The 27,832-nt window shown below is 37.2% G+C and overlaps 1 protein-coding gene across 2 annotated transcripts; it reads left to right on the top strand.

Annotated features, from left to right (window-relative positions):
- The first annotated feature begins 11 nt into the window (after positions 1-11).
- Positions 12-26,563, top strand: LOC134650261 (protein bark beetle). Of its 2 annotated transcripts, XM_063505220.1 has the most exons (14): positions 12-734; positions 14,735-14,898; positions 15,027-21,241; positions 21,350-21,561; positions 21,646-21,781; positions 21,864-22,083; positions 22,379-22,504; positions 22,723-22,752; positions 23,305-23,566; positions 23,902-24,103; positions 24,909-25,041; positions 25,133-25,253; positions 25,339-25,966; positions 26,281-26,563. In XM_063505220.1, exons 1-14 carry the CDS (start codon positions 378-380, stop codon positions 26,553-26,555), a joined length of 9,081 nt encoding a protein of 3,026 aa, XP_063361290.1. In that variant the 5' UTR covers positions 12-377; the 3' UTR covers positions 26,556-26,563. The 2 variants fall into 2 exon arrangements, with proteins under 2 accessions (XP_063361290.1, XP_063361298.1); XM_063505228.1 differs by lacking the exon at positions 22,723-22,752.
- The last annotated feature ends 1,269 nt before the right edge of the window (positions 26,564-27,832 follow it).

Below are 27,832 nucleotides of genomic sequence, written 5' to 3'. Positions count from 1 at the left end.
TGGTCGAGCCGTAGCGAGCGCGTAGTGGTAGGGAGGAGGCTTTGAATCGAGAGGGAAGAAGGGAGGGCAGCGGGAGGAAACAAAATTACTCAAAACCGGCCAAACGACTTGTTCAACGGTCGCACGGTGGCGCGCGTTTTCGTTAGGTTTTTCTTTGACGTGCTTGTAATCCCACCCCACCTTTGTTTCGGTACGAATTGTTTTGATACAGTTTTTACAATTGATACGATAAAAAGTATTTATAACTAAATACTGACGATGATATAAGTTGTTTCGTGTAATTTTTACCTGTTCAATGTTTGGATAGGTGTTAAAATAGGTAGCGGGCAGGTGAGGAGCGACAATAAGTGAAATGAATATTATGTTCAGTTAGCAAAATGGAGTGCTGTAAGGATACGGGAGTTCAGAAGAGACATAGTCAGTTCAGTGACACAAAGTACAAGTGGAGGACGGCAGTGTTGATGGTGGTGTTGTGTTGGGTGTGCGTAAGTGGACAAGAGTTGGGATACAGTGAAACGGATCCTTATTTGTTGAACAAGTCGTTGGGATTGACGGAGTTGGCGGGCGGAATCGTGGCCGGCGGACGGACTGTATGGAGAAGCGAAGGTAGTCCGTACCTCCTCCGGGATGACTTGCTGGTGGAAAGGGAAGCGGAGCTGGTCGTGGAGCCGGGCGTCGAAGTGCGGTTTGCACCCATGATTGGCATCACCGTGCGCGGAAGATTGATAGCTGTGGTAAGTTGCTCGTAATTACTATAAAGTATTTTTTTTCTATAACTTTTCCTTTACATTGCTTGCTTCGCTTAACTAGGTATAATAGCTGTGAGCTAAACGCTATGTAGTATGTTGCTAAGTTGTCCTGTAATACACTCCAACAAAGTATTTACCTAGTTACGCGCTTAATAATTAATGTGAGTAGGTACCTACAAAAGTAAATTAGTTGTCAATGTTGTCATTACGTAGGTATAATCCTCTTAAAATGCTTTCCTAAACGAAGAACTAGACATTAGCTTGTTAGTAGTACGTACCTACCTATTTTTTTATGTAGTTGCTTCTCATGTTTACAAACTTAAAATTTAATCTAATTAGCAATTTCAGCAAGAAAAAGAACTGATCAGATTCTGATTGGATCGAAGTAGGTAACTGTATTTTTTATGGAATGTGTAAATAAACAAAATATACTTGGTCAACCAGATCTTGACAGTAGAAAAAGGCGGCAAATTTGAAAAATGTAGGCGCGAAGGAATATCGTTCCATAGAAAATTTGAATTTCGCGCCTTATTTTACTGACATGATTTGGTTGACCAGCTATAGTATTTTTCTCTCTTTTCCCTATTGGCATGTGATGGGTAGGTACCTATAGCTGGTCAACCAAATCTTGTCAGTAAAAAAAGGTGCCAAATTCAAATTTTCTATGGGACGATATCCCTTCGCGCCTACATTTTTCAAATTTGCCGCCTTTTTCTACTGTCAAGATCTGGTTGACCAAGTATACCTACATGATCACCTACGCCGACTGTACATTATCGTAATTTTGTATACCTATGTTATCATTATCACGGAATTAGTATTTACAATACTATTAAGAGTATTAAGACCAAGCATCTACTGCTTCCCATGAATCCCATGAATAGTTATAACTAGCATATTTAAAACCGTAGGTAGGTATGTTTATATTCATACCGTGTATTTTGACGTAATGACACGTTACTTCTTTTACGTCACCCTAGGCCCGTAAGTGGGATTTTCTTCCCACTACGCGAGAAGAAAATCTCACTTCCTGGGTCCTGGCCAAGGCAAAACGTAAAACTTTAGACAAACCACGGGCGGTTATTCGTAAAGCCTCAGATCGCATATTTATGACCCTCACCTTCGGTTCGGGCCACAAACACCTGCGATCTGCATTTACGAATTCACCTCCCTAGGTATGAATGTAGGTACTATTAAAGTTACCTACTTCTTAAAGGAACATAATAAAAATAAAACAAAGTAAGGAAGCCCAAGTTGCATTACAGCTACAGTGACTTGATTACAAAATACACAAACAGAACAGGTACGATTCACCACAAAAACTGGCCCACTCATATTGATCGAAGCGAGCTCGATAACAACAAGCACTTGATAAATTCCACTATGTCCTGATTACGGCACGTACCTACAGCACTGATAAGAACATTTGTGGCACTCATTCACCTGTGCTATTGAGTTTTTCACCTGTTTGTGTGCCAAGTGCAAATATTTAATGCAAATATTTTAACTGTATTCAAGACTGGTTTACTTACAATTACCTAGGATACAACCTAGGTCTGCTTTTGGCAAAATATCTTTCTTATGCCTTACACTGAACTGACTGAACTGGTAATGAAATTACCTCCTCTATTATAAAACAGTTGATTTGAATACAAGTAGCTAAAACACAAGAATGTTTTGTAATAGTCTTTACAAAGATGGTAACTTGTAATCATTCTTACGTTTAGATTTAAGCATTTTGGATAATATCACATGAAGCCGCGTAGTATCCGTAGACTTAAAATTCAACGCACGCCTTACACAATACACAACACTCCTTAACATATTGGGTACGTGCCTATGTATAGACTACCTTGCGTGCGAGTTGCGAGTCGCAACTTGCGACCCTCATGTGTCCGTCTCACCTGGCGAGAAGAGAATATCCATCAAGGGGGAAAACAAAGCACATGAACACGTGCGTGGCTACAGCCAATCAACCGGCATGGCAGCTCTGACCCAAATAAACTAATCACTGCCTACGTTCTCAGTCAGACCCATTAGCCAATTTCACCATAGATTTTGCATATTATGATTTTAGTACCAAAAGTCTCCTGACAAATATGCAATATTTACCTGTAAAAGGTCATTCAATCAAAGTTCTTGGCTTATGGGACGTTTTAGTTTCGTATCCATTGGCATTGTGCCATAGGCATATAATCACCGGTGAATGTGAAGATCATGGAGGAATAGTCCCTCAAAATCTAATATTAGGTCAAGAGTGAATCATTGATAATTAAACGAGCAACACTTGTTAATGAAGGCAGCTGATGCGTCAAAAAGCGCCGCAGCTGACCGAGGCTGACCCGGACCGAGCCCATGCGACATCCTCCCGTTAATTCAATCAGCAAGACAAATCTCTCAACTAGAACCCAGTCATTTAACGATAGCAAACTTCCTGAGAGATTTCCAAGTCCAATGATATATCATGTTCTGTAAAATTTTGGACAACTTGGTATTCTAATTCGCACATTCTAAGATTCACTGATGATCCAGTTATCGTTTCTGTGAACGTCGGATGAAGAAGTGCAGTCAAAAGAAAGGTTTATGACTCTTATCATATATGAATCAAATTAAATGCAATTAAAACTTGCGCAAGACGTAATTCCCTATTATGAGGCGATGATTAGTCATCTCATCGACGATTCTTCTAAGAAACGGTGTTGTGTCTAATTAGATCACTGATTCTAACTTCCTCGCAATTTCACCTCTCACCTAGAATAGATGCAAGTCACTCCTTGTGTCATTATAGAAAATGGTTCTTGAAACATAATGAACTGGCTGAATTATCCATGTCGGATTATATTTCAGCGTGGAATCTTGATTTCGCCGTCTTGATTATACGCCTTGGTAGGTATGGTATGTGAATAAACATCAGTCGACTTTGGTGTAAAGACAAAAGCAACCTTTACAAGAGATAGTGATGAGAAAAGGTATAATTTTTATTGACTAACTTGATAATACAAACATTTTTGCGTGAGGATCTATGGTGTGAACATTATGAACTGATCGAAGAATATACCTACTCATAGTATCTTTACCAACATAGACACACAGCTCTTTGTTCCTAGTTCTCATACTTAACCAAGAAGCGTTAAACCAGAGGTTTGAAGATACAATGGATCATAAAATGTGACCGTTATATAAGACCGCTGAGATCTAAGATGCCATGCCATCGCCATTAAATTGAACCGAAAGGATTTCCTTTAAATCGTAATGTGTTTCTACTGGTCGGAGCCATTTGTAACATGACTAACATAGTCGTTAAAGAAAATGGCTCCTCCATAATGACGGGTAAACCGCATAACTTTCACTGTTTTGACCGAGTACCATAATGTTTTTCTAGGATTATATTGCTTAAATAGTTCATTTTTGATTATCATTATTACCAAAACTCCTTATGCCTACTTGATTTAGATGAAAATTTACAAATGAGCATGAGCAAATCTAGATTTGATTTAAATACTTACCTATATTATACCTAACGACGTACCTACAGTCCTACATTTTGTAACATTATCTAAGTTGCTGGTTGCTAGACAGGGCACCACTGTAATCACAGCAAACGAAAAAAACCAAGCTTGTATAATTAGGACCGCTCCTATCAAAATTGTGTCAAGATCTGTAAACAGATAAGCGACCATTAAGCGACAGACATCGTACTCGCCGGCAAAAAATACGAAAAAATACATAACTATTAACTACCTACGTAAGTACGTCATGTCATAATAATATTTCGAAAGCATTCCAAATAAAGGAGGAAGATACGAACCTGTTTTTTCGCATTAAGTTAAGTGTGTCAGAGCTGAAGAAACAACTTTTGTCCAAATTAAATGACACTGCTTTCTTGTTATCGATGAATTAGGTGCTACGCCTGGCAAATACAGTTAACGGTTAACGGTAGCGGAGACTGATCTCACAGTCCTACGCCTTGGAATCGTAGTAGCCTTGGATGCAAATACCTACTTAGGTGCCGGCTCTGAATCATCGACTAGAGCTGCATTTAAAGGCTTCTTATTCCAACAGTGCACTGAACTAATTTATTTAATCAGAGGCTCATTACATGCTCATTACTCTCATTAGTAGGCAAGTATAGTTAATTTTATACATAATAGTTGTATACTAAGAATGTTGACGCAAGTGTTGTTTTCAAGTGTCTCCTGTAAAACCACAAAAGGCTAATAATACGTAGATAACTCTTATGAATGTTTCATAAGAGGATACATTGATGACAGGACAAAACATCTTTGTTTATAGTGACCAATAATATGTATTTACGCAGTGTATTCTCTATGAGGATAATATTCTCGCTCGTCACATATATTCAATAACCGTAACATAATTATTAAAATAGCTTCCTGACCTACTCACGCATTAACAGTATACATTACGTATATTTTAAAAAGCCTTCAGAAGTATTCAGGGCACAGGTAACCGCGTAACCTGGCGCGGCGATCGGTGAGCGTATGTACTTTCATTGTAATATGTCTTAACAATCTCCTTACAGTGAGTCACAAAAGTCACAATGTGTTGACACTGTGATATCTGATTCATTCATGGCGTAGTATTACTTCCGTTATTGTTCATATTCTTATCAGCTACTGTGCATGCCTATGAAATTCCCTGAAAAATGAGACACTTAGTCTGCACTAAAACAATCATTAGACAAATAAAGATAACTGATTACTAGACAATACTCGGTAAAATGTAAGGAGGAATAATTGAATAGCACATTTATCTTATTGTGCGAATTCATGTAGTTCCTTTTGTAATTGTATTATACTCGTATCCCTTCTTTTATTTGCTTGCGATTGGCGAGCAAATATACCTACCTCTAAATATCTCTGTAATACCACAGCCACACTTACAGCTTGAACGTAAGGCCTTCCTTCCTACACAAGGCTTGCATAATTCCAGCCAGTCACGTCTTATCTTAATCATGTGGCATTAGGTACAGGTGCTAAAGTAAAAGTCTAACTAATGTCTTTTCAGTAAGTAAGTAAGTAAGTATTTATTTGCAAAGAATAAGTAGGTACAATAGTGTCTTAGGTGGTAAGTGACAATTGGTTGCTTATTCTGCTATTTGTACTATACAGGTTGTATTAGCATGCAAAAATCTTCAAACGACTACAAATCGGGCTGTATAATATCTTCAGAGAGAAATCGTTTACACTGTAATAGCTTTTATCAGTCAATAGCTTCATCAATTTATTTCTAAATCTATGTACAGGTTGTTCTCTTATAGATTTTGGCAGTTTGTTAAAAAGTTTCATGCACATAACAAAACAGTGGTTGGAATACAGTGCTGTCCTGGGAACACAATTATGGACCAGCCTTCCTGGATCCCATTGATTTCTAGTAGAGGCGCTTTCAGCTGTTGTAAATAAATACATATGCCTCTTTACAAACATGCAGATTTCCAAAATGTATAAACATGGCAGCGGTAAGATCTCAAGTTTTTTGAAAGATGGTTTACATGTCTTGTGGGGGGGCTATATTACAAATAGCACGTATACATTTTTTCTGTGCTACGAATGGAATATTAAAATTAGTACAATTTCCCCACAAAATAAGCCCATATCTTAACACTGAACCAATATATCCATGATACGCAGCTAACGTTGTATGTAAACCTGATAAGCGTCTTAACTTACGCAGTACATATACAAATCTATTTAGTTTACTACGGATCTTTTCTATTTGTGCCTGCCAATCCAAATGTTTATCTAAAACTATCCCTAAAAAACTTACACTTTCCATTTCTTGAATTGTTTCATTTCCGTAATGTATATTAATCTTAACATTTTCGCCAAGTTTGGAGTTAAATTGTATGTAATTGGTTTTACTAATACTAATCTGCAAATTATGTCTTTCCAGCCATTTTATAACATTGCTTAATGGTCTCATTAACTACACACAGTTACACCTATACTATATAATATACATACACCCATTCAATACGTCAATATATTCTGAACTAAACTCGTTTTGCCGTCTCGGTTGTCAATAAATTGTGTTCTAACCTTGCGAATCAATTCCCTGAGAATTTAGTAAATTGGCTAAAATGTTCAATTGACCGGGCTATTGACTCATTTTTAAAGACAACCTTTTTTTTGTTGCTAATTGGGCCAATACGTTTTTGTCGTTCATAATTTGCTTATGGCAAAGCATTTGTAAGAGAAGTATAGCATGCAATTAAAATTTTAACTACCAGTATTTTTTCAATGTAGGTAAACATATTTTAAAATAAAGGATGCAGTCAATGTTTTTTGCTGGTATAAAACTGCCGGAAAACTGCAGCCGGTGTTGTTAGAGTTCAATGTCTCGAGATATCGCTCCGATCTCGTCACGCGGGCTGCTATTTGGTAGATAAGGTACTTCGTTCGTCTCGCTTGGTGCCTACCGTGGTCGTCTCCTAGACCGTGAGGTCATGAGAAGAAAGCGATTATTAAGCGACAAACAAAACATTGCTCCAAATATGTTACTCGAAGATACAGTGATGGATGAACGATGTCGGTTTTAATTTAACTTGACAAGCCAGATATGGAACAATCTGATGCGTCTACCGTTGTAATTGTAACTAGTGCTACTTTGGTCTAAGTTTCAAAACTCAGTAAATATGTATTTAAAAGATGCTGCGAAACTTGCTACTAGACAATAAATAAAGTCAATGAAAGGAATTATCTACAGGCTACACGATAACATGATATACTTTGTACCCCGCAGTCCTAAAATTCCTAAAACATTTAATAAATTGTAATAAATATTACATTTTCGCCATTATTGATTTGTTGCAACCGTGTCAAATGTAGACCGACCAAACGTATTAAAATATTCAAAATCTGTTTTGTATTAACATCTTCAGTCAGAATAGTTGAGTATCTTCCTCATCCAATCTATTTTAGCTCCGGTTTTGAAAGTTCAGGGAGTGCAATGAATAAGAGAAATGTACAGTTACCAAGTGCAGTATGCAGACGAGGTTGGTTGCGCAAGAGTTCGCGCAGTCGTGCCCTCCTTCCCGACGACGCCAGGGGAGATTTAGTAAGAAGTTTTCGATTACTTGTACATAGATCTCAAGTTAATATCACATTTCGTAGGCTTACATTATTGGTAATATACTTAAACCTACTATCTAAGTTGGTATATGAAAACGTTCAGTTGTATTGCAATGCGTGTTAAGGACAACATTAAACATTAAACATTAAGATTCACAGACTCACAGACTTAATATGTAACTAAAGCCTGAAGGCCTAAGGACTCTTAGAAATTCCAATTAAATATACATGTAAAATAACTATCAATGTTAAAATAAAATCAATCTTACTTTATAATTTTCTCGTAAGCTATACACACTAAGGTAAATGTAGCTCGGCCGAGGTATGCAAATGCATGTCTAACGCTCTGGGGATAAACATTCAGGACAATGCCATTGTGTTGACGATTTCTCCACTTGTTGTTACGATCATTGGCGGTCCTGAGACGTATCATTATAACAATTATCGTTACCTTTGAACGGCTTGTATCTCTTCTAAATAGGGTTTTGCTACAATAAAGTTGATCCATAGAACGTACTTACCTCATTATTTCATAAAAAAGTAAGTTTAAATGTTAAGTAAAGAAGTACTACATACTTAACTACACTACAACTATAATTAACTATAGAAGAAACTGGCGGCAAAATAAAACCACGAAACACGTGAATTTCTTGTTTGAATTAGGAAATTGAAGTTATCCAGCTATTTCTAATATATTCTTGGAAACTAAACTGTCGTTTTCAACGCGATCGCACGTATAACCCGAAGCGGAGACAATGCAAAAGAAAACGCCATCGATTCAACTTATTGTCACAGTTTATGGTTTACTTTTTTCGCTCATCGGATGAAGTGGTTCGTTTTGTCACGCTTTTCACGAGCTGAAACAGAGCGCGACGATACTATCTATTCCCGTACCAAATGTACGCTTGCACAGTTCGTGTTTCATGGGTTAACTAGATCTAATTAATTTCAGAGTTATTTCGCAAAAAGTTTACCGTAAAATTCAGGATCGAAAGCCAATAGCTTGTCGAGTTTGAAAAAAATGTACACAAACTGCCCAAGTGCTTGTTTGATGTGCAATAAAGGGTTCCGTACCGTACTGTCATAATTCAATTCATTAGGCTTGACGATATTCAAGCCACTTGTGTAATTTTATTTAGGAAGGCAGTTTTACGAATTTAAGTTCAACATGGTGAAACTGAACTAGATAAAAATATTTTTAGTGAAGTAAAAATTTGACAGACAGACAGACATTTCTGATTTTATTATTTTGGTTAGAGAGCACCAAAATATAAATCCGCGGTAACATACCATTAAAATGTTTATGAACATAGTCAAGTGTCTACCAGAGCTGCCACATTGACTATTGATTAATTTATTTGCATATTGTAGATAAAATATAAAACGTGGTACTAGCCGGGTATAACTCCTGGGTTAACAACCTGGGCACATTGTACGGTGGCACGACACTGCCGTGATGCCGCGCCGGACGAGCAGGAAGGATCGTGATGTCGTGAGCTTGTACACAAAGGAGTCTTTAACGGTTCGAATAAATAACTAGCAAAATTGCTAAATCGAATTTTATAAGTTTTATAACATTATGGTGACCGTAATGACAGATAAATTGCACATTGTTGTAAATAATATAAAAATGTCCTTCTTCACATTGTTATTATACCTCCCAACGTGCAATATGTGACGATTTTTTTAGTTCCAAACAATTTTTTGTGTGTCCTTACAATAAGAAGAAAAAACCATATAGTATAGTGTAGGTATCTACTATTATTTTCGAAACAATGCTATTTGTTTCCTGGAAATTGCAACAACTGGACTTCAATTGTTTTAGCAAAAAAATAATTTGAAACTCAAATCAACGCGTAATTTCACGTTCGCATTCCATTGACACTAGCGCGCCATTATTATGTTGAATGTTAGATCCGAACAATGAACCATTCCATCACCAACCGAAAAAAAAAAGTTTAATTAACAACTGTTAAGTGTTAACTATTGTCCACAGGACTGAAAACTTTACAGTTTTGATGAAATGAACACACAAGTTTTATCTCCTGTGGACAATAATAGTTAACAGCTAACAGCTTGTGGGCATGTAGGTAATAATTTTATCATACTATAGGGTTAAATAAGAACTTAACTTTTGGGTATATCTACAGGAAAGACGTGAACACACACAGAATGTGTTTGATTGACCCAATTAGGTAGTCACTTATTTATTACATTTCAATGGTATGACGCAGACACAGTTTTTGATATTCATGTCCGTTCCATACATATGACTCTCTACCATAGCTATATAAACTAAACATACAGGTTATTGCTATTAGTAGGCCTTATCTGGCAGTTAGAAGGTTTACAAATGGTCAGTTAAGTGTATCTCTGTATTAGGTGCATTTACATTATTGTTATCGCACACAGACTTAAATATACCTAGATGACGCAAATGCATCTACTTCGCGTGTCCGAACCCCGACGAATCGTCGAGGTTGACCGTCGCTACTGACAGTCCACGCGCGTCAGTTGTTGCAGCCAGTAGTTCGTAAAAAAATAAAAAATGCCTCGTTGCGTGATAAGTAACTGCAACAGCCCAAAAATTGCAAGCACCCAAGGGCAAGGACATATTTCCTATCACAGGAAGTAATTTTAAAATTATATTATGCGTAAATTAATTTTAAAACAATTTTTTAAGTATTCCAAGTTGTGTTTCCAATAATATACCTAAGTAACTATAGATTAACGTTACAAAACTATATTTACATTACATTGCGCGTTTGCTTTGAGCGTTTGATCTGACGTTGTGTGTTAAAGAGTCGATGAATATCGGAACTTGCGATACTGTCGCGCATCGCTTCGACTTCGTGGTACAGGCCATTTCTCATTCGTCCGTCAAATTTAGCGACTAGTGTTGTTCGTTCTACAATATCAATAATCGATTCTAATCGATTACTCGATTTCGAACAGACGAATGATATTATCTAGTATTAAAAAAACCAATTTAATCGTTATTATTAAAAAAACCGGCCAAGTGCGAGTCGGACTCGCGCACGGAGGGTTCCGCACCATCAACAAAAAATAGAGCAAAACAAGCAAAAAAACGGTCACCCATCCAAGTACTGAGTACTGACCCCGCCCGACGTTGCTTAACTTCGGTCAAAAATCACGTTTGTTGTATGGGAGCCCCACTTAAATCTTTATTTTATTCTGTTTTTAGTATTTGCTGTTATAGCGGCAACAGAAATACATCATCGGTGAAAATTTCAACTGTCTAGCTATCACGGTTCGTGAGATACAGCCTGGTGACAGACGGACGGACGGACAGCGGAGTCTTAGTAATAGGGTCCCGTTTTTACCCTTTGGGTACGGAACCCTAAAAAGGAGGGTAATTTGAAAGGGTGTTTCAAAAAAACTTTCTTTATTTTTGTTTTCCACATGATCCAGTCATAGATTTTGAAAATACCAGTTTCATTGAAGGGAAAAGTTGGGAAGAAGATCATTCGTCTGTTAGAAAATCGATGTCATTCATGACAGTCGATTTGTGATTTTTGGCGTGGTTCGCGGGGGAGCGGGGAGTGAGCGAGCGAGACCGCAGATATAAAATCTATGAGTATGAGCAAGACAGTTGAATCGTAGCGGGGCAGAGGGGCATCGGTGTCTTTGAATCGGTTAGGGTTTCCCATCACTAAATTGCGGCTGTGACGTCACAGTAGGTGGTAAAAAGTCGGCACGCTTGGTTTCAATACAAATCGTGATATTTGCTTTATCTATGGTATATTTAAGTCTGTGTTATCGCACATACTTTAGGGCTTTGCATTCCTGACCAACGCTTCGTGTTCTTCCAGACCAGACTGAAATAATTTACATAGAACAACTATGTATTACCTATCGACCAAAAAAATCTCGAAAGAACGCTTTCATTGTCCTCATTGTCATTGGCCTTAAGAATAAGTATGTATATATGTAATTATGTATTGTATTATGATTCAATACATTTGTTCTATTTAAAAAAATATAGGGAAAAGCAAAACATAAATAGAACGCAACGCTATCGTTTTCTATGCCTGTCCTTTTACAGAAAAAAATTGACTTAGTCCTTGCCGCACATTAAAATACCTCTAATGTCCACGGCCGTCCCATGTTGGCCACGCTATTCTATAACTTACTTAAAATTCCACGCACTGTGTTGTGTTCCCACCAATTCTTTGTACACCGGAAGTCTAATGCATAAACTCAGGAATCTTTCAACCGTTGATGTTCACTCAATAATGTCACGAACGAGGACGGAAAATCTCTTGTGTCTTCAAGCCTTCGTCAACTTTCTGTATTGAATTCTGTATTGGAATTAGCGTTTTTTTGTAAGATGCTCTTAACAGTTTTGTTAAATCGGATGTTTTGTTAAATATTATTAGCATATTAATAATTTACGTCAGACAACCGATCAAACCAATATCATAATCATAGTTATTTGTGAGTTCCATCTCATGCGTTCATCAACTTCAAATATAAAGAAACAACTAAACCGTCCCAAAGATATCGCTCAACTATTACGTTAAGCAGACCATAATAATTTACATTGTTGTTTCTTACTCGTAGTAAACGCTTTATCATATAACTTGTTAGATTAGAATAGATAAGATAATTTAATGATTTCTGGTGTATATGACGTATAGGAATCCTATTATCTATAGGTGCGTAGTAATCAATGCCATAAGTTAAAATAAAACATATAAATAAATAAATAAGCAAGTATTGGTTTTCATAAAAAAAGTATCTTATTAGCTCGTATTAACTCTTCTTACTAGAAAGTAAAGGTGAGAGTCAAAGACTCGTTTTTATATTACCCCTACATTTTTTGTGAGTCATTATGTCTCGATGACTTTAAGGCGTCCTTGCGCCGTCCTTTCAACCCGCCGTGCGGGCTGTGAGTTTTTAGGGTTCCGTACCCAAAGGGTAAAAACGGGACCCTATTACTAAGACTCCGCTGTCCGTCCGTCCGTCCGACCGTCCGTCCGACCGTCCGTCCGTCCGTCCGTCCGTCCGTCCGTCTGTCCGTCCGTCTGTCACCAGGCTGTATCTCACGAACCGTGATAGCTAGACAGTTGAAATTTTCACAGATGATGTACCTATTTCTGTTGCCGCTATAACAACAAATACTAAAAACAGAATAAAATAAAGATTTAAGTGGGGCTCCCATACAACAAACGTGATTTTTGACCGAAGTTAAGCAACGTCGGGCGCGGTCAGTACTTGGATGGGTGACCGCTTTTTTGCTTGTTTTGCTCTATTTTTTATTGATGGTGCGGAACCCTCCGTGCGCGAGTCCGACTCGCACTTGGCCGGTTTTTTTTATGTATTTTGCCGTTGATAGTTAACCACGCGGAACTATTTAACGGACGTCTGACGACCTGCCTTAAAATTCAAATAACGCGAACTGATCGTTATTTTAAGTATGTACCTACAAATTCTTTTAATTGTAAAACCGATATCTTATATTTATTTATTACTGCAGGAAAATTTGGCAATTTACGTTCGAATTAAAATATATGTAGGTATACATATGTCGTAGAGACATAATGTCTCCTGTCTCCTCTACACGATGGGCCAGCGCTGGCCACTCCAAGGAACGCAGCCATGCGGTAGAATGAGATAGCAATATCACTTGCTCCATATAACGTATAAATGCGTCCCTTGGAGTGGCCGGCGCTGGGTCATCGTGTAGAGGAGCCATAAAACATATAAACTTTAAAAAGTCAAGACCAACAACAAGACAAAACAAGATAATAATAAAAAATGTTGATTATAAATATTTACGAGTATATTCTATCCTTTACATCGGAGCAGACTTTTGTCGACACCCCGGGAATGTCATCACACGGCCGCATTCCTGTACAATTTCGCATTGTAACAGTTGGTAGCCAGCAGTTCGTGACGATATGAATAGGGATGCATGAAAAGCCAGGAAGCCATATCTAGCGTGAAGTGCAAGGGCGCATCGACGCGTGCGCAGGGCTATATCCCATCACTTGATGGCCAGTCGGCCACAAGCAGACCAGTATAAGTGACAGCTTAGAATACGCACAGTTTTTACAGAATTTTGGTTCAAATTATACTAGGAGCTACCTTAGTATAGTTCTAATGTTTTGTAAATTAGTATAAAGGTATACGACGATATAGCCAGTAAGCCAGTACGTGGGTTGCCGGATGCCGATGCCGGCCGGCCATCGCGCCGGTGTATAATATGATGTCACGCTGCTAACAACCTCCGTAATCGACTTCTGTTTTGGGTTATAAATGTAGGCAGTATGTCATTACACTCTTAATGTTTTCTATGTTAACAGCAGTCTCGTTCAATTTAGAATATTGCCCGATAGATTTCAATTAATTCGCTACATACACTACAAATCGTCAGTGTATCTTATCTTAAACACACCATCCCCCATCCGACTCTTATCTGGTTCTAATTGAAAGTTTCAACGGAAATAATACATTACAAATGTGCAACAGCGGACATTACAAAAACTTACTAGGTTACTTAGGTCGTTCGAGGAGATTGCAAAAAAACCGTGTCCGAATTGTACTTCCGTCTATTCTTCTAGTCAATGGTCAATCTTTGGTACCGCTTGAGTTAATCCTTTGAATGGAATTATTGAGAAACTGAAAATAACAATACAACCTATTTCAAAAACTAGGATTGAGTGCAATATGTTCGTAGTTTTGGGTCAAGTTACGATTCTACAGTAGGTAGGTGCAATAAATTTCGAATTAGACCTTAAGTATGGCCTTACTTACTGCAACTTAACCACTTATCAGCCGTCCCGTTAGCTTGATTACCACTATACCTCTAACCACTTCTTTGCAGCCTTACTCGAGCGGAGGGTAATTGTATGTTTTGTTTCATTCCAGGGTGCACATCATAATGGTATTTCATTTACAAGCACCGAAGAGCCTCCTAAGTCAAGCAAACCCATTCCTGATATTCGGCTGGTTGACGGACCCTCAATATTAGCAGGAAGGGTGCAATTGTTACATCGAGGTCAATGGAGATCTGTCTGTACCAATTCTAGAAAGTAAGTAGATTTGGTAGCTGTTGTTTTTATTTACCCCTCAAAGTAAATGAAGGAATATTTTAGTTGGAAATTTATAACAATTGTTATTTACAACAAATTAAGTCGTTCATGATATCATTATTTTTCAGTTGGACCATTAATGACATGGAAACAGCATGCAGACAACTAGGCTTTATGGGCGGGTCATTTTACAATTGGATGGATCGGCAACCGGGTCGACGCGCTCGTCTATTATTTGAGGAACCCAAGTGTAGAGGAACGGAGTATGACTTATTCCAGTGCGACTGGAACTCGCGTCAATTAGGTTCTGGTGTCTGCGATTACCATCCCGACCTTGCTATTCAATGTTCGCCCCATCACGATGACAATGAACTCGGCAATTCTGGCAGACATTGGCGTGGATTACGTTTTGAAAATGCAGTATATGAAAGAATTCTTACCGCTGCTAACACTTTATACGTACCTACATCCATGTCAATACTCGAGCATATCACTATAAAAAACGCTGGTCTAGGAAGGGATAATAATGCTACTAGTGCTTTAGATGTAATAGGGGTACCACCAGTTATGAGAGACATTGAAATATCTAACTCTGCTTTTAATGCAATCAACGTGACGTCACCGAACGCGCCCATAGTAATTAACAACTGCACCATACAAAACAATAGAGGTTACGGTGTCTATGTGAATTCTACGTACGGCATGACCAAGATTGAGAATTGTTTAATTCACGATAACGGTGGGGATGGAGTAAAATACGTTGTGCATGAAATGAACATAGACGAGAAGTTTGATCGAAGCGAAATATTTGATCTCTGTACAATGGCTTCCACACCTAGTCAGACGTTCCCTATACAGATGACAGTAGAACAATCGAGATATTCGAATATGGAACGAGATTGTGAACAGAAATTTTACACGAGAGCTGATCATGTTTTAACTTTAAGCTTTCTTAAAATTATAACGAGTCGCAACGACACTGGAGAAATATTTGTATACGACGGTTTAACTCTGAATGATAAACTTCTAGTATCATTTAGCTTGAGAAACTACTCAAGACCGCAGAGTGTGACGTCGACAAGAAACCGAATGTATGTACGATTTAAAGCTAATACAAGAACCGATATAACGGGGTTTCTAAGGCTGACTTCGGGTGTGAACAAGGTATATGATTTAAATGTAACTGATACGATTATTTCCGATAATAATGGCAGAGGAGTCGTTATAGAAAATTTAAGATCGCAAATCCATATACACCGATCATCGATATCAAATAACAATCACGTAGCAGGATTGCAAGTTGTAAATGGAGCTGGAGATGTGAATGTAACTGAAAGTAGAATTTCTTTTAACCAAGGCGATGGTATAAATATAACAGTTACGGGTGGTAACAGAAACATATCACGAAGCATATTGAGTTCTAACCAAGGGTACGGTATCGCTGTATGGATTAATAATACTCAAGAAACTGAATACCTCCCAACAAACCAAACGACGGTTATTGAATATTCTGAGATATTTAAGAATCTAGATGTGGGTATATTACATGGTAATTTCTGTAGAGACGGTTGGATCAACATTACAGGAAATTGGTTTAATATGAGCATGGAAAGTACAATCGATATATCGACGTGTTGGAAATTGATCACGCCAAAGAAACCATTAAATTTACAAATTGGTCACAATCGTTTTTACCAAAGTCAGAAGGTGCCTATAAAGATACAACCAGCTCTAAATATCATTGGACGAATAGAATATAATTATTTCGAACATGGTGAATACGGTGCTCTTGTTATCTTAAATAGGATGGAGGGAAAACACATAGAGGAGTTCGAAATACTGCCTGCTCAGTTCAACATACAGCACAATTATTTCTTTAGTAATAAAGGACCCTTTGTGGTGAATTTGGGACTATCGCCATACAGCGATCTTCAGTATATATTATTCTCCAGAAACTATCTAAGAGACAATAAAGTGAGGGAGCCATTTGAACCTTTGGAAGGAGTATCATCCCGTTTAACACCGAGAAGTCGAGTAGCTGCCACAATTGTACTAGCTTCTAGCAATATTGACGTGTACAGGAACATTATTAACAATCCTGAGGCACAGTATGAGATAGGCTCCCATGTTGAAGATCAAAGCAAGATTTTAAATTGCACATACAACTGGCTCGGTTCGGGCGAAGAAGAAAAAGTGTATAATAGGTTGTTTCACAGAAAAGACCGATACAATTTAGCAAAGATAAGTTACATGCCTTATTTACTACATAGTAGCAATCCTGGTGCAACACAAATTAACTATAATCAACTATATGTCCCACAATTTAATATTCCTGGTACTTTTACCGTTGGTGGAGAAGTGGAAGGGATAGAAATACTACGACCCGGAGAATACGATGTAGACAAAGATATTAATGTACGTCCTGGCGGCAAATTGGTAATACAATCCGGAGTTACATTAAAGTTCCCTCCAGCTATAGGTATGATGATAGCCGGAAAATTAGATGCAAGAGGGAAGCGACCCAGTGATATTACATTTACTCTTAAAGAAGAAGTCATTCTGACAAACGACAGTGTTTACGAAACGGATCCAGAAGTAGAACCAACCACACCAGGATATTCAGAACCAATAGTGCCTATTCGACTCTTGGGTGGCAGGACGCAGCATGAAGGAAGACTGCAAGTAAGAATTAATGACAGGTGGGGTACCGTTTGTAATTATAAATGGAATGTAATCAATGCTGCTCTTGTCTGTCACCAGCTTGGATTAGCGTTAAATCCTAATGATTGGTTCCTCGAACCAAGTGAAATACCTTCTGCTGGAATTACTGAAGACGTTATTTTATCTAACGTCGAATGTACAGAGTTCGATGATGATATAACGAAGTGTAAAGCAGAAACTATGGAAAACTTTGAAAATTCGTGTTCTCATGAAAATGATGTAGGAATTCGCTGCTATGAGACCAGTTGGGCTGGAGTAAGGTTCAGTGTTATCTCAGAAAGATCAGATTTACAGTATGTCAGTATCGAAAAAGCGGGACTTCTGGATTATTCATCTAATACTTTCAAACCTGCACTGCAATTGGATTTTGCCAGACATGGATTAGAAAGTGTAAAAATAGCTAACAACTATCATGATGGGTTAGGTATTATATATTCCGATTTGTACGGTGCTGACGCTATAAATACTGTTCGTAATTCAGAATTCAGTAATAATAGAGGCAGTGGTATAAGTTTCAAACAACTTGGGTTGAAGGTGTATAGTTCAGTCATAGAAAATAATAATATTGCTGGTATATCTCACAACCCTCACATACCCGGCTTGCAACAAAGAGAAATTGCTGGCTGGTTTAATTTAGATCCAGGCTTCAATATGGACGAATCAAATTACCATCCGATCATGTTACCCGAATTTGAAACCGATATAAGTTTAGCAAACGGAGAAACGCGGCATATTGTGTTTACTAAACATTACGATGAAAATATCGTAAAAACATACAACATCAAATGCAATCCAGGATATGTTCTTGGACTTCAACTTTTAAACCCAATCCACAATTTTTCTACAGAAATTATATGCATATATGATTCACAAAATATTAACGAAGCTAGTACAAAGTGGTGCCTTGGTCGTGATCTATCCACATTTCCTACAACAAGCAACAGTTTCGGTGTCGTGCTTACATATGAAAGTGGAAAGACTGCTCTGGGAGGTGTTGTACTCGTTGTCAGCACTATTATTGCACCTGTACAAAATCTACGAAATAGAATTGTCAGAGGACCGGTGCCAACACTTCAAGTTGCTAATACCAAAATAAAAGGTAACACGAAAGGTATCAGATCCCTTTATTACAATAGGTACTTAAACGAGCTTGGCGATCACTTTTTACGAAAAGCTAATGAAACCATTAAAATAATCAATTGTGAAATAGCACACAATAAAGAAGAAGCTCTGTATATCAATACGCCATTTTGGGATATTCACGAAAGCAATATAACGGAGATAACAATTATGATTAATAGTAGTTTGATAACAGACAACGGCAAAGGAATTTATCACTTCGCGCGCGATTTGAGGAGTTCTAATAACTTGTATCACTATATCCTTCAAGACAATACCGTGGAACGGAATAAACTAGGAGGTTTTGAAATAAGTCTGCCTTATGTATGGCAATATAATGAAAATTTCACACATTCCGTTTATATGAACAATAACACTTGGCGCGCCAATCAAAATTTTGGTATCTCTATTGACGGCCACTTTGCAGAAGTTAATGTAACAAAAAACGTATTTACTAATAACAATTGTAAAACTGGATGCATCGCTGTTCGCGGCATGGAAAAGAAAATGAAAGTTGACGGAAATCTGATTGAACGGAACAACGGTCAATTCATGGTTCAATTCTTTATGGACAGCCAAAGCGAAATCATGGGACTAGTGTACGCAGTGTTCATTCATAATCAAGTAAAAAATAACAGACCTTTGTATCAAGTAACTAGAGGTGCATTAGTCAAAAGTACTGATCCCACGTTTGCACTCGGTTTTAAAGGAATTCAGAAAGTTAAAGTCAGCAGAAACTTGTTTGGCAAGAACGATCTACAATATACTCTGCTGGCTGGTATTAAAACAGCGAAGACAAATAATTTACTAGACGTTACCGAAAATTGGTGGGGAAGTTCGGACGAACAAGAAATAAAAACACAAATATTCGATTTTGATGATTGGAACAATCATGCTATCGCTACTTATTTACCGTATTTACTAGAAGATAACTTTGATTCTAGTTTATCAGTTTCCTTTAGCCCTCAAACCCCCATAGATGTCAATATCCTTGGCGGCCGACTCACGCAAGATCTTACCATTGAAGCCCGCATTGCTCCATATATAGTAAAGTCGGACATAACAGTTATGCCCGATGTAACACTCACTATCACCCCAGGTGTAATACTAGAATTTCCTCCAGATGTTGGAATTTTGGTCATGGGAACACTACAAGCAATTGGCCATGCTCAGTTGCCTATATTAATGAGGCCACTAAGAATATCAAACAATGCTGAAAGTAATAGAATTGAAAAGAGAGATATCAACCATTATTCTTCCTACAACCATAAACAAAAAAGGCAATTAGAGACTCTCGTAGTACAAGACTCCATTAGACTATGCACGGGGCGTAACTGTTCAATAAATGATAATCTTATGGAGAAAAAGCACGAGGGTTTCTTAGAATACTACAATCGAACCACATTACAATGGGTACCTATGTGTGACAATCGCTTTACTGAAAGAAATGCTCAAGTGGTATGTAGAGAACTAGGCTTTGATCCAATAAACGTATTCTTTGCACACGACAGACGAGTAGAATATCACAGCAACTCCTTATCCCGCATATGGTCCTGGCCCGAGCCTTTGCAATGTGTTGGTACTGAGGAACATTATGAAGACTGCCCTATAAGACTAAATGGTCAGCTGTACGGTCATCGACATGAATGTAAATGGGACTCGAAATACGTATTCATACATTGCGGCAAGAGAAATTTAGACGAGTCTTTAGAATATTGGGGAGGCATAAGATTTGCTAACCCCGAATTCGAATATTCTCTTTATGAACATAGAATTCATGATCATCATACTCACGAAACCATGAGGAAAGTAGAGAGTGCTTTAGAACATGTTCATATAACTGGCGCTGGTGTTCTTCACAATGAACGCTCACCTGCAATTCAAAGTATTGTTAAAAATCCACAAATCAGAAACGTAAACATAAGTCAGTGTGCCTATCACGGCATAAACATTGTGTCTCCCACCGATTCGCTCGACATGATGTTCAATACTGTAAATGATGTCTTAGGTGAAGGGCTCAGTGCAATATCGATGACTGGAGAAGGTAGGGAGTCTGAAGAGTCCAGCTTTACACCATTAAAGGATCTGAATCTTCCGTATCACATGTTTTCTCTCGTTGATATCTGCGACAGTAGCAAAGTTATAACAGTTGAGGAGAGAGTCATTATTTATTACAAGTATGACAATAATCCTGTAAATTGTGTCAAAATATTCAAAAGCATGTACAGAGTAAAACCATTTGGATTTAGACTTCTGCAATTCAATTTGTTTAATCATACAATGAACTATGGAAAACGAGATTCGTTAACTTTATACGACGGAGATATTTACAATATAACAGCTCCTCAAATTGGATATTTAGAAAACGGATCTCCAGAAGAAAAGAAACTTTTTAAGACTGTCGGGGCCAGTTTAAGTATAAAACTGTTCGCTAATGGCGCATCCTCGGTTCATGGATTCATTGCTGAAATAGTCACCCTGCCTATATCTTCTATTGGATTCAGTGAGTGTATTATGTTTATTTGCCTACTATTGAATACAAAACTATTTTCAGAATTTCAAATCATTTATGAACATTTAGCATTTAACATTTGTTTTTTATTTATTTAAGGTCGTGACGTGCATCATAATATATCTAGCAGTGTATTTACAAAGAACAGGGATGGCGCTATAAGTTATACTTCAGTGGGCGAAGTAAACCCTCTTGTCGCTATTACTAGAAATGAACTTGTAGATAACTGTCTCAAACTTTATGGAAACTTTACGTCTTGCCAAGCCGCAGTGAGACTTGACGTCCAAAATACCCAGACTTTTGTATTCCGAGTAAGTGTATGCACTTAAACTATATAATTGTTTCTCTTACAAAATAAATGCCAAAAATAGTAATCAAAACAACTACATTTTCAGCACAACCTGGTACGCGGCAATGTTGGTGGCTTGGCTTTGAGAGCTGACTCCAGAAGTTCTGCAACTTCGTTACGAGGATGGATACACAATAATCTGTTTTTCTTAAATCACGACTTACCAAGTCTTAAAGTAGAAGGTGCATATTTTACTTCATTTTTTCTCTTTTTTTTCAAACGTGTACCTATAACTTATATGAGAAAATTCTATTATGTTATTAGGACGCCAATCATCACCCTACCAAGAAGTCACAATATATAGAAATTATTTCACTCGCAATAATGTACAATTCAAGGATGTAATTGTATTGCGTCAAGTTGTCTCCAATTTCACACACAACTACGTTCATCAAAACACTGGCCAGAGAATCCTAGAGGTGGCTGGTTTTGATAAAGTTAGACTGCCTATTTACCAAACTACGTCTCACAACGGATTTTATAAGTAAGTAACATGTTAAAACATAATAAATAATGAAAATGTAATCTATAACGAGATCGTTATAGATTACATTTGCATTATATGTAGATACATATCATATTTTATAACGATTAAAGCTAAATGTGTTACTACCTATCTTTAGCAAATCGTACACATGTGCAGGTACTTACATAACAGGATTACGAATAAATGTTTGTGTGACGGACATATTTAATATATTTACGTGTATTACCTTATTTGTGTAATTTAATTAGATTACCGATTATACCGATGTTTCATATTTCTCACATGGTTTCAGAAATTACGCATTAGATCGCGAAGGGCGAGCAACGGTGGTAGCGGGTACCGCAGGGCAACATTATGTGGATAATATTTTCTTTAATCCCGACAACGATTATGAGATGATTACTGTTAATAGATCTATGTAAGTATTATGTAGGTAATCTGGTACTTTCAATTCGAAAGTCTACATTCTATAAACGTCTTTCCAAAAGACGTTTAAAAAACCACAACATGACACTATAATTACTGTTCTGTAAAGTTTAATGCATGATATTATTCAAAAATTTGAACATTCCCTTTGGCCTATATTATAAAATTCTGATTTGCATGTTTCTGTTGCATGGCTGCGCCGGACCATAGCTTTGTTGACTATAATCCAAATGCGATAAGGTAAGTTTCGTTAAAAAAGAAATATAAATCATCACTTACCACTTCATTCATCATCTAGCTACCTTATGTAATTAACTTCTTTATATCAAAATTATATGCATTTTAGTTAATCATTATATTGATGTTTCATATGGAACAGCATTCTTTTTCGCTAAATCCTGTTTAATCCATTATAAAAAAACATATTCACCTCCCAGAGTATGCCATAATATACCATATACTATGGTCAATGGTAACAAAATCACCGTTTGTTGTTTAAACAAAGTATCGATACGTATTTATTTCATCGATATTTTATTTTATTTCTGACGAAGCATTCACCTGGATCTCGTTAACCATGCGCTGTATTTAAGCTACTTAATAAAGTCATCTAACTAATCTAAATATTCATTAACTATTATAAAATATTTCCTGTTATGTGGTCCTTCTAACCGGATCTCATTTGAGGCTAAGTATTAATTGACTGGTCAGGGTTCATATTTGTTTGTGGAGGCCGGGTTCTCACTGTATTTATAAATGTTGAACACCATTAATATTATGGTTATCTTACAGCGCTCTGGAGCTCTGGCGTACTCGCATTGACGCCAAACATAACTATTGGAGTTATAACGAGACCTTAGCCGTAGCCGGCCGAATTAGAGATCAATCCGATAATCCACTTTTACTGGAAGTGGACTACAGGCCGTACTACATGAACAATTTAACAGTGCTCGGAGGAGGCAAGTGCCCACCCGGCTGGGACGCTGTTGCCGGAACGTGCTTCATGTACATCGGGGCACCAATGACGTTTGCTGACGCTAGCAACTTTTGTTTGGTGAGTCACTTTTTGTTGTTGTTACTTTGTCCCTCTCCCTTCAGACGGGGGAAAATAGTAGCACTGTTCGAAAGAATGGAAGGAAATTTGAACTCGTGCATTTAATTGATCTCTTGAACCGACATTTGGTGAGATAGAACTGCTGTGTCTGCTGTATGTGCAGTTAGTCCTTTATTTGTTCTGCAGTTAGTCCTTTATTTGTTATATTTGTTCTGCGCCTATCTTTTTTTAATGATTCGTCAGGTAAGTACTTACAAGTAGTAATATGAATAAATCATATTTTTTCAAAAAACAACTGGGGCAAAATAACTGAAATGAATGTCCTATCATTTCAGTCTGACAACGCATCCCTACCATACGTGTCTGGCAACTACGAAGCACTGTACAACTTCATCCAAGCCCAAAACCAATATTTCCAAGACGGCGACCGCGTGTGGGTACAACACATTGACTATCTCACGCAATGCACTTCGTTCGCTATCTCCAGTGTTCAAGTTACTGAATGTAACCAGAAACATGCCTTTATTTGTGAGATTGGTAAGTCCTCCTTTTAGTTATTCTTCTTCCTTGCGTTATCCCGGCATTTTGCCACGGCTCCTGGGAGCCTGGGCTCCGCTTGGCAACTAATCCCAAGAATTGGCGTGGCCACTAGTTTTTACGAAAGCGACTGCCATCTGACCTTCCAACCTAGAGGGGAAACGAGGCCTTATTGGAATTAGTCCGGTTTCCTCACGATGTTTTCCTTCACCGAAAAGGAAAATATCAAATGATATTTCGTACATAAGTTCCGAAAAACCCTCCTTTTAGTTATTAAGAATCAAAAATTAAACAGGATTTTTTTGGCACGTGTTCTCATATTCTAGATTATTTTACTTATGTAGGTACCTATTCTGTGGTTTGGGGGTGATTTAAAATATTAAATTTTGCTATGTCGCCTTTTTTGGAAGGGTTTCCACAGAGGTATCCAAGAAGTACCTTGGTGAATGGAAATCTTTTCAGTGACGTTATGAACTGATTTTGTGACATGTGTTATAGTTCGTTTTTTTAGCATTAGAAATAATGTAAACAATCTTGACGTGTCTTTTTATTGAAAAACACGTTATAAAAATAAATAATGGCAAATATGTAACAATTATTAATCTAATACGATCATTTATATTCTTCTGCTTTCATAAGTAATAGTTACTGATTTTTAAAAAGCGTTTTTCAGTTAAAAGACTTGTCAAGATCGCTTACCTTCTTTCTAATGCTAAAAAAAAACGAACTATAGTTAAGATTTTGTTGTTTAAACGTCGTGAATAAAATTAACTGTATCCTATTCTATTCGCATTTCATTTTGCAGATCCAAAGATCACAATAGACCCCATGGCCTGGCAAGGAGATATGTTGGCGGTAGCTTTTATTGGTATATTGGCATTAGTTGTGGTGTTGGTTGGTGCAGCCCTGGTCTGCTGGTATTCAAAGTCTAAACACAGGTAAGAATTGTCTCATTTAGGTGATCAGTTACATTATACGTTTTATTGAATCAGTGACACAATAACTTGTGTGGTTAATTTCAAATTCCAGACACATCCAGAGGCTAGAACGTCGCAATTCAATTAGGCAGTCACTCCATTCTGTCAGGTCCATCGGCAGCATCAACGGAGGTTATCCAGATAATACTTATAGGAGAAAATTAACTCAAATGGTACGAGCTAATGATCTGGCACAGAAAACATAATCATTTTACTGAAAAATTAAAATAAAACTAACAAAAAAATGTTTTCTTTTAGAGTACCAGATCAACAGAAACTTTAACTAAAGGCTCCGATTATCGAAAGATGCTCGCGTCCACGACCTCCATGGAGTCTATGGAGAAAAGTCAGTTCAATTCTTCCTTGGAAGACACCCAAAGTTATGATATCTATGAAGCTCACAACCCCAACCCGAACATTATGCAACTGAAGCACAGCACATTTATAAAAAAACCCGCATCACCAGAGTATTCGGTCCCACAAAATAATAACCGCCCATACAATCTGGCATACAAAAACGAAGGCTACAGAGATAATTCGAACGCGACCAGTGGTGCTCCCTCAATGAATACGGTAACCACAGAAGAAATTCCTATAATACATCATCCCGGTGGTCTGCAATCTCCTCAAGATGATGACACATTATCTCCCACAAGTGATTCGCAATACTTCACATCGGACACATTGCCTTTGCGAGGGAGGACAGACACCTTAGATTTGAAGAATGGGTTAGAGAGAGAAGCCAAGTATAGTCCATATGGTGCTCCTAACTTTGGCACACAACCAAAGTTATCTTTCCTTATGGAGCTGAGATCGAAAATGCCAGAGCAGCCGCAACCGGGCGCCATGCCAACTACTACATTTGGACAAAGAAAGCCTATTACTGGTAAGTTACACAACTTACACAAATTCTTTTATACGAACTATTATTACACACATAAATGTAAAGAAAATACTCTTGTAGCAAACGATAATTAAAAATAAATACTTAGTGAAAGATTACCTGTGCCCTGTTTATCAAAAGCTTGTATCTTGTAATACAAGTGAAAGTCCCTATTTGATAGCTTTTCTTAGAAAGGGACTTCCACTTGTATTACAAGTTACAAGCTTTTGATAAACAGGGCACTGATCTTATTGTCCGGGAACTGTCTGCATTTTTAAAAAATAACCCTTGTTCACTTTTTCTAATTTCAATTGCAGATCAACAGCAGTATTACGAAGACAATTTACCAAGCCCACCACATCCGCCAGTGTATACTCCAGACTTCTCTGACCACATTCCAAGCTACGATTCAAGTCCCCAAGATTTATCTCGAGAATTCGACGCCTCGCCAACGCCAGGCTTAGTCGGAAGGTCTAAATCTGAAGCGTTACTAGAAACTAATTTTGACTTCGACGATAACACAGAGTCTAGTTCTTTACCTTTAACTGAAGCGAGCAGAACGTATAGTCAACCTTTAGAGACTGCTATGTAAAGTATATACCTTCATTAGGCGCAAAAAATACCACTGTCATTTAAGACCATTACGTTACTACTTTAATAGCAAATGAAATGATGTTGATTATTGATTGTAGAATAGATGGAAATAAAGTCTAAAATAAATGGTGCGCCTGAGTTTGACAGATGGAGTAGATGGCGCTGAACGGCGCCATATTTTTGTGGTAACTTCAAACGACAACTTTTGAAAACAAGTACGAACTTATCTTAGACTTTACACATTTATATATCATCTATGATTCTGCGGTCAGAAAAGCGAAGACAGTCATATTGCAGATTGCAGGCAAAACATCATTTACGATTAAGTAGGTATTGTGAGTAGTAACAATGAATGAAAAAAGACTGAATGGAATGTTTTGGATGTTTTCTTGCATTTTTAACAGGGAAGTATAGAATATTTAAAACTTTCGCGTTTTGAACACGTGTTGACTCATATTTATAGACGGGTCTAATTTATATAAGTAATAATTTATAATAATTTGAGCCTATATACGTCCCACTGCTGGGCACAGGCATCTCATGCGCGAGATAAGTAAATATAATAAAATAAATTTCGCAATAGACGCGTCTATAAATGTGAGTTAATATGGAAGCACGTGATCGTCCGTACAAAAAGAGAAAACGTTTTTCCACTTCTAAATATTTTACATTCTCCATGATTTTTAGTAGGTATGTTATTGACACCATGATAAAGTAAGTTTTATGGTTTTCCGTTTTTTTAATTTTGTAAACACAAAAAACATTTTCTTTATAAAGACCTATAAACATACAATGAGTATATTATGCTGAAGCGATAACAATCAAAATCAAAGTGATATGTTAAGATTTAGTTAGTGAAATGGAAATTGAATCAAAAAAGTGCCTTTTGTCAGTAGCTATACTTCTCTCTTAATAGTGAATCAATTTTCAGTACTGATCTATTATAAAAAAAAACATATACTTACATATGTATATGCAGCAGGAGTGCCTTACGTTACGAAATGTGTTATTGTATTATGAATTTTATATTAAGTATTAGACATTATATCTAATTTTATAAATTTACCAGACGTGCACGATCTCAAATAATGAACTACTTCGTTTATGTAACGAAATATTATATCATTTGTTTAAATTCAAGAATAGGTATGTGATAAAAAATATTCGTATGTTGCCTTAATATGATGCCTTATTTAATTTTTTTATATTGAAAAAAAAAGAATTTATACCTACCTATAAATGTACACTAGGCAATGTGCAATGAAATGACCCACA

Source organism: Cydia amplana, chromosome 1 (genome assembly GCF_948474715.1).
Source record: "Cydia amplana chromosome 1, ilCydAmpl1.1, whole genome shotgun sequence".
Taxonomy (NCBI): Eukaryota; Metazoa; Arthropoda; class Insecta; order Lepidoptera; family Tortricidae; genus Cydia; species Cydia amplana.
This window is presented reverse-complemented; position numbering and strand designations above follow the sequence as displayed.